We start from the raw sequence: 8,813 nt of genomic DNA on the forward strand, positions 1-8,813 counted from the left end.
AGGACCTGGAAGACTTGCTGTGATAAATGGAACCATGAATTCTGCTGTTTACCAAAAAATCCTGAAGGAGAATGTCCGGCCATCTGTTTGTGATCTCAAGCTGAAGCGAATTTGGGTTCTGCAGCAGGACAATGATCCAAAACACACCAGCAAGTCCACCTCTGAATGGCTGAAGAAAAACAAAATGAAGACTTTGGAGTGGCCTAGTCAAAGTCCTGACCTGAATCCTATTGAGATGCTGTGGCATGACCTTAAAAAGGCGGTTCATGCTCGAAAACCCTCCAATGTGGCTGAATTACAACAATTCTGCATAGATGAGTGGACCAAAATTCTTCCACAGCGCTGTAACAGACTCATTGCAAGTTATGGCAAACACTTGATTGCAGTTGTTGCTGCTAAGGGTGGCCCAACCAGTTATTAGGTTTAGGGGGCAAACACTTTTTCACACAGGGCCATGCAGTTTTGGATTTTGTTTTCCCTTAATAATAAAAACCTTCATTTAAAAACCGCATGTTGTGTTCACTTGTGTTATCTTTTACTAATATTTAAATTTGTTTGATGATCTGAAACATTAAAGTGTGACAAACATGCAAAAAAATAAGAAATCAGGAAGGGGGCCAACACTTTTTCACACCACTGTAATTACATTAGATCACTTCTAGCTTTCCCTGAGAATCGAACCCATGGCCTTGGTGTTGCTAGCGACATGCTCTACGCTTTGAGATACAGGAAAGTTACACTCATCTCTGTAAGACACAAATCATCATGGCTGAAACACTGTCATGTGGATTTAGCTTAGAAGATAATAACAAACCATGGGTAATGTATATTAAAGCAGCACTATGTAACTTTTTCTGTGTTCAAAATTTGCTAAATGTATATAATGAGCGAGTACATCATGAATTCATCTTCCAAACCGTGTTTTTGTCTTATTCCGAATCACTACGGTACACTTATAATAAGTGCTTATATTTGGACTATTGTAGCCTGGTCGGGTCGTCACCGCTGCGGAGTAACACATACCTGCGTGAATCGCCATAGACATAAACTTAGAGAAGTAGCTCCGGTTGGAATGTTCTTCCGCGGGATGTGTGCAGCTCTGTTTATTAACCGCTAGAGCACCAAAAGTTACATAGTGCTGCTTTAAATGGATATTTAAAAAAAAAATCAAACTATTTTTAAAGTAATTTTGGAATGTGGAGCATACTATACTTCAATTATGTTAACATAAGCAGTGAAAAAGTGAAAATTATTTTTGACAAGAAAAAAAAAATGTGGGATGGGCAGTGTTTCACTGATGCTATTATAGTTTCTGTAAATATTTGGAATTAGATTGAATTTTTACATATCTGTTTTCACTTTAAGTTACAGTAAATTTGTTGCGTTTTTGTCATTTTTATTAATTTATTTTTCTTTTCCATTGTTAAACTAAACTACAATTATAAATGTTATATTTACTTTATTTCAGTTAACATATATGCAGCGTTGGGGGGCTGAGGGGGCCCGGCCCGGCCACCTCGGTCACTGTGCCCCCTCACCTCAGGTGCCGTCTCCGTAGTAGGCGCCCTGATTTTAGTCGGTGAGGCAAGGTACTGCCCTGGGAAGGTTTCCCAGGCTGTTAAATACACAGATTAAAAGCGAAATGTTTTCATTTCGGTTCGTTCTTAGCAAAAAAAAAATGTTTTTTTTCGTTCAGGTTATGCAGAGCGAAATAAGAACGGTGCTGCATTTAGAAAGAATTCTTATTAACTTTGCTATTATTCTTGAATTTTCAAACTGGTAACACTTTGCAGTTTCGAATTATGCCTTTACTGTATGACCAAAAATGACAGAGTAGTCTATTTTATGTTTCAGCTGTTTGATCGCGCCGGCGCCTCACGCGCACACTAAGCTACTGCATTCATTGGAAACAGCGCAACCGTTCACCGTGCCGTTCGGCGCGAGACCCGGTCCACTGTGGCATATTTTTGCTCATTATGATATTTTTCCGTCGATACTGGAACGCGCGTGAACTACAAAGCCTATTTTACCTAATAAGGCTAATAGTTTAGCTTCAGCTACATCACGAATATGGACACATTTGGATTTGTGCCTGAGAGAAGTAAGCCCAACTTTACCTTACGTTTCTTTATAAATTAATTTGTTTTGGCATGTTTATTGCTAAGCATATATTATTATATACTGCAATTATATTTATCCATTAGAATTATATATTTTTAAATTCGTATTCTGTTCTGATACGGTTAAGTTTAAAGTATTTGTTGTAAAGTGAGGGGAACTAAATTATCCTATAGTGTTTATAATGTTGGTACATTACAACATTATTAGGCCTGCCATTATTATTTCTGAAAATGCAACTTATACGAGACGTATCTTTTTTTTTATTTTCCTCAAAAAAAAAAAATGTATTGTGTTAAAAAATGACCCTTATGACTGGTTTTGTGGTCCATGGTCACATATTTAGTTTGAAATAATGATTTTTTTTTAAAGATTTAGTTAATGATAATAACCCTAGGGATGATTTTTTCCTTTTAGAATTGATTTCATTGTAAAAGTGGCCGTTACATTTCCCTATAATTTCAGTGGAATGCCAGTGTTCTGCTCACTCTTTTCCATGCAGCTACAATGAGTGGTTACTGGAGCTTTCAAGCTTTAAAAAAAGACACAAAATATAATAAAAGTATTATAAAAATAACTGCTTGACATGCGAGAATAACTCTCTTTGGTTCTTCAGAAGCTCTCTCTCTCTCTCTCTATATATATATATATATATATATGCATTGATCAGTGTTTATATGTGAATAAAAGCCTAAATTAATCTGTTTATTAAATAAAATAACTGCGTCTCTTCAGAAGACTTGGATTAAACTGCTCGATTGATCTGAATTACTTTTTAAAATGTCTTTAGGAAACTTTTGAAGCATCAAAGTTTTGTTGGAATAGACTTTCGTTGGAGGGACAGAAACCTCTAAGGTTTCATTAAAAACCTCTTCAGTACTGTGAGTGAACTTTTTATGGGTTTGGAACGACATGAGAATGAGTAACTGATGACAGAATTTTCATTTTTTGGTGAACTATCCCTTCAATATTCAACTAAGACTTTCCTTTGTAGGAGTTCTGTAGATATATATTACAGAATACAGAATCAGCAATATCTACTCGTGCATTAATGATCTCTGAATTTAATTATTTAATGACTGATGTAGGAAAGCCATTACCTGTCTTGGGCCATAAGGCATTAACGGCAATAGATCCCTTGAACTCTTCGGCCATTCCAAGTACACACATGGACATGCCATACTTTGCCATGGTGTACGCTACACAGACACAACGGAAAACAAGATCAGTGTCATTATTTGTCACTATTATCAAATAAATGTTCAGTGGTAGTCTGAAACCAAAGGCCTAGAGCACTGAATGTGAGAATGCTCTTGCGCTCACCCGTGTGGTTTTTGAACCAGATGGGATTGAGGTTGATAGGTGGGCTGAGGTTAAGTATGTGAGGGTTCTTGCTCTTCAGAAGATGTGGAATGCAGAGTTTAGACCTGTAATAAAAACAGTGGCCACAGTTAGAAGAGTTCATGCGGGTTCAAAACAAGTTAAGCTCTCCTGACAATATCTGTGGCAAGCCTTCGATTAACAGAAAATAATTATGTCGTTTATCGTGATCGTCAGTCAGTCTCAAACAATAACACTTTTACTCACGTCAGGTACGTTCCCCTGAGATTGATGCCTAGCATAAGGTCGACTTTCTTCATTGGAGTTTCCAGAGTTCCTGTTAAATTGATGGCACTGGCATTGTTGACCAATATGTCAATCCCTGTCAACAGCACCACAGAAGACAAAGGACAAATTATAACCCACCTGAGTGCTAAGAATATAAGACATTTCAAATGCTGTAACTCACCTCCAAATTTCTCCACGGCTTGTTCCACGGCTTCATTGATCTGCTTCTCATCACGGACGTCTACGATGCACGGCAATGCCTTCCCTCCAGCAGCTTCAACTATCAAACAGACATTATATGATCACAGACTTATCACATGAAATTATTTATGAAATACTTAGCATTGCATCACTTGCTCACCAGTGGACCCTCTGCAGTGAATGGGTGCCGCCAGAATGGGACTCCAAACAGCTGATAAAAACATCACAATAATCCGACTTTCTTCATTGGGGTTTCCAGAGTTCCTGTTAAATTGATGGCACTAGCATTGTTGACCAATATGTCAATCCCTGTCAACAGCACCACAGAAGACAAAGGACAAATTATAACCCACCTGAGTGCTAAGAATATAAGACATTTCAAATGCTGTAACTCACCTCCAAATTTCTCCACGGCTTGTTCCACGGCTTCATTGATCTGCTTCTCATCACGGACGTCTACGATGCACGGCAATGCCTTCCCTCCAGCAGCTTCAACTATCAAACAGACATTATATGATCACAGACTTATCACATGAAATTATTTATGAAATACTTAGCATTGCATCACTTGCTCACCAGTGGACCCTCTGCAGTGAATGGGTGCCGCCAGAATGGGACTCCAAACAGCTGATAAAAACATCACAATAATCCACAAGTAATCCACACGACTCCAGTCCATCAGCTAATGTCTTGTGAAACCAAAAGCTGCATGTTTGTAAGAAACAAATCCATCATTAAGCTGTTTTAACTTGGCCAAAATACGAGTATAATCTATAACGCTTCCTCCAGTGAAAAGGTTCATCCCCTCTTGTCCTCTCACATCAAAATCCACAAACATATTTGTTTATAAAACCTTTTGACTATTTTCACTTGTAAACAGTGCTTGATCTGTGCATATTTCTCTTCTGAATCAGAAGAGACGACTTTTTCACTGGAGGAAGAAATGTTATGAATAGAGGATTTTAGTTGGAAGCAACGGTTTGAAATGCCTTGATGGTGGATTTGTTTATTATAAACACAGCTTTTCATTTCACAAGATGTTAACTGATGGACTGGAGTGGTGTGGATTACTTGTGGATTATTGTGATGTTTTTATCAGCTGTTTGGACTCTCGTTCTGACGGCACCCATTCACTGCAGAGGATCCACTGGTGAGCAAGTGATGTAATGCTACATTTCTCCAAATCTGTTTGCATAAAAAACAAACTCATCTACATCCTGTATGGCAAAATATTTTCATTTTAGGATGAACTATTCCTTTAAAATATAAAAGTTATATTTTCATATTATATTTGTATATTGATCAAATAAGCCTTGGTGAGCATAAGACACTTCTTTCAAAATTTGTATCCATCCTAAACTTTTAAATAGTAGTGTAGGTTCTGCATATTCATACTGTGAAAGTGTTTTATTGAAACTCTTTTAACGGATTGTCATGAAACCAGTCTGAGATGACCTTTGCTTTGTGACATGGAGCATGATCATGATGGAAGTAGCTATTAGAAGAAGAGTACTGTATGTTGTGTCCAAGAGGTGATGCACATTGCACATGGTCAACAACAGTGCTGTACTAGGCTGCGGCATTCAAGTGATCACTGGTTGGTATTAACAGCCCATTAATCAAAGCCACAATCATCGACATGATTCCATGGCATTGTGACAAGAGTCCAGGCGGTGGTGTAATTGTGTCAGAAATATAAGCAACATCATTAATCCATGGCCTCATGACAACAATCCAAGTGGGTGACAGTGTCAGGAACATTATCTTGGCATACTTTAGGCCTGGTAATACCGATCAATTTTCACGTCAGTGCTATAACCTGTAATGATATCTATATAAACAACAATAAATACATTGCATGGAAGACAACATGACCAAATCATCCGCAATGCATTCACTACTGGTGGCTCTCACTCATGAGGATTATGTGTAATGCAGAAATATACTGTGAATTAGGCTATTAAACACTGTTTTTAAAAACTAAATCTCAGAGATGTGCTAAAACGTTAAATACAGTTATAGCTATGGAGAAAATGAATGGGATATGGACTCCTGGATCTTCCTCTCTAATGTTTGTGTATAAATGTGTGTAAGAGTAACTGAGTCCTGTGCTCACTCTCTGCAGCAGCTGTGTAGATGGTGCCCGGCAGTTTGGGGTGAGGATCAGCAGTTTTGGCAGCAATGACCACATTGGCACCGTCCCGCGCTGCTTTGAGCGCAATGGCCTTGCCTATACCTCGACTCGCTCCGGTAATGAAGATAGTACATCCTCCCAGCTTCCTAAAATGAATGCATATGAATCATATAACATCAACATCATCTCATCAAATTGTAATTAATGCACTATTCAAACAATGACGGACAGGCAAAATATAACTAGTCAGAGACAGATATATCTGTGTGGATACAGTCAAATCTAAAGTCACGTGACTGGTTGAGTCAAATTCCACAATTTTACCTGCCATTTGTATTGAGGGTTAGGGATTTTTTATTTTAAAGTTATTTTGCATAATTGTGTCCCTACTTTTTGTCAGCAATATCTCTCCATAATTCATCCACAGGCTCTTGTGTGTGTGTGTTTATGTATGTATGTATATATATATATATATATATATATATATATAAAATGTTTGCACTTTTGTAGTCCATTTTGTTCTATGTTTTACAAACAAGCACTGCTGTATATAACAATGTTAATCGTATGGTTGTTTGCGTTGTCATTCCTTGATACCTGCGCATAGGAAATTAGGGTAAAGGTCAAATTATTAAAAATAATATAAACATAATATAAACATACTATTATAACGGAAAATAGGTTTCGATAATCTTCTAAAATGCCAAATCAGTTTTAACAGATTGCAGTTAAATTAGTTATGTAGGCTGGAATATTTTGACAACACAGTTTAGCTCTCTTAGGTCATTCATGAGTCATGACACAGCTGAAATAGCGCCTGAATGAGTTCATACTTATAAAACAAGTATTTTAATACTAGTCAACAACAACTTGGTTTATTCAAGTGCTATAATGTAGCGTTAAATCACACGGGCTAACAAGCAAGAGACAAACTCACCCCGTGTTCTGCAGCATCGTGGCTCCTGCAATACTGTGCCTGATCTGGGGACGGAATGAACTACAGGAGAAATGCGTGTAACATTAAACTGAACACGTGTTGTGCAAACCAAGGAGCTCCAGATGAAAACGAAGGCTGTGAATTTGCCCTTTACTCCAGTAACAGATTCCACTGCGCCATCATTCCCTCTACTTCCGGTAAAGCCGTGAACGCTCCTGTTTTTAAAGGAACATTCCAATTGGCCATACGCACGGAGCGCTATTTAGAACTTCCGGATAAAGACAAGCCAGCTCATAATCTTCCGGTGAAGCTCATTTTATATATGCGCTATAGGTAGAGACTCTCACAGAAACCTCTCCTGCCTCATTCTTATCAGAAACTGAGAAACAAAATAACTGCAACACCATAAATAATGATAGCGGAATTAACATACTGTTTTATGTTATTAAAGAACATATAAATTTATATGCAGAGTCTGGTAATCCCAGAAAAGTAGGCTACCCAGACACAAGAACATATAAATTCATATGCAGAGTCTGGTAATCCCAGAAAAGTAGGCTGCCCAGACACGTAACTGTACATTTAAATGCTGACAAATAAACACTATCGTAACTGTTTAGGCAGTTAGTCTAATCTCTTAAATGACATCGTAATAGTATTCTCGATAATCAATATCTTACCTTCATAGCGATGAATACATTTTTTAAATCTTATAAAATTGAAGCCTTTATTACTTCTAAAATTTCTTAAAGCTTTCTATAGATATATTTATCATGTCTGTGAGGCGTGTATTCGCTGAGTTTCGGTTCATTTTTGTGAAGCGCTCCTGTTCAAGACCGAAACGGCAGTATAAAGCACAACGTTTTGTTGATATCGTGAGTGCACACAAAAAAAATAGACACTTTGCAGTTCCGAATCATTTATTACTCTTTATGAGCAAAAATGACGCATAGGCTATTTAAAGTTGTTTCCACTGAAAAAAATGCAAGTGATCTCGCTGGTGACTTCATGTCCTTCAAAGCGCGCTTTAGCTTCCACTCTCCGCACAAACTATTGGATATGCGTCTAACAGCGCACATTTATCTAGGTTTAACATTTAAACATTGTTATTTGAACTGTTTTATATCTATAGATTTTATTTTAGGCAAGTCGTGATGATTTGAGAAGGCTAAACTGATCAAACATACTATGGTATATAACCTATAACAGGCTCAGCTCACTGTCTGCCGCTGGCCGCTTGATCGTTAACCTACTTTAAAAAACAAAAACTTATTTAACGAACAAAAAATGCTCCAAATGTTTTCCTAAATTAACTTAATAAAAAGCGAAACGAAATATAGCCTAATCACTTTGCCCTTGGGCTCATTGGCTGCAGCTGCCATTTCAACTCCCTGTTTTTTTCATGTCTTGCTTTTTGATTTATAATAAAATAAATATTACAACAATTTTTAGTACTTTATCGCACTGAATATAAAGTGCAAGAAGTCACAAAGTCACTTGTCATTTAAAAAAATAAATAAATAAGGCCAGACAACAGCATATAATGCTGAATTATTTAAATACCTACATAGTTAAATACAAATTAAATAAGTATAATAATTAAATAGTGCATTCAATATTTTGAAATGTTTAAATTTAATAATTTAACTACATCGTTTGAGTTTTATTCAACACAGACTTGTTGCTGCTGTTGTTTTGTTAGTCTGAATTTAGTCTCAATCACTTAAAGGGGTCATATGATGCGATTTCAGTTTTTCCTCTCTTTGGAGTGTTACTACTCTTGGTGCATAAAGAAGATCTGTAAAGTTGCAAAGA

The 8,813-nt window shown here is 37.0% G+C and overlaps 1 protein-coding gene across 1 annotated transcript in view; it reads right to left on the reverse strand.

The window, feature by feature from the left end:
• LOC107685110 (hydroxysteroid dehydrogenase-like protein 2) overlaps window positions 1–7,238 on the reverse strand; it is an 11,109-nt gene extending 3,871 nt beyond the window's left edge. Inside the window, exons 1-7 of the mRNA XM_016481599.1 lie at window positions 6,999–7,238; window positions 6,044–6,207; window positions 4,324–4,422; window positions 4,166–4,236; window positions 3,706–3,749; window positions 3,442–3,545; window positions 3,219–3,317 (exon numbers count right to left, since the gene is read on the reverse strand). Coding sequence (XP_016337085.1) covers window positions 3,219–3,317; window positions 3,442–3,545; window positions 3,706–3,749; window positions 4,166–4,236; window positions 4,324–4,422; window positions 6,044–6,207; window positions 6,999–7,015 — 598 coding nt within the window. The 5' untranslated portion in view covers window positions 7,016–7,238. The remainder of the gene's footprint in view (window positions 1–3,218; window positions 3,318–3,441; window positions 3,546–3,705; window positions 3,750–4,165; window positions 4,237–4,323; window positions 4,423–6,043; window positions 6,208–6,998) is intronic.
• Between the last annotated feature and the right edge of the window lie 1,575 nt (window positions 7,239–8,813).

The sequence above is a fragment of the Sinocyclocheilus anshuiensis genome, unplaced genomic scaffold (genome assembly GCF_001515605.1).
Source record: "Sinocyclocheilus anshuiensis isolate Anshui unplaced genomic scaffold, SAMN03320099.WGS_v1.1 scaffold914, whole genome shotgun sequence".
Taxonomy (NCBI): domain Eukaryota; kingdom Metazoa; phylum Chordata; class Actinopteri; order Cypriniformes; family Cyprinidae; genus Sinocyclocheilus; species Sinocyclocheilus anshuiensis.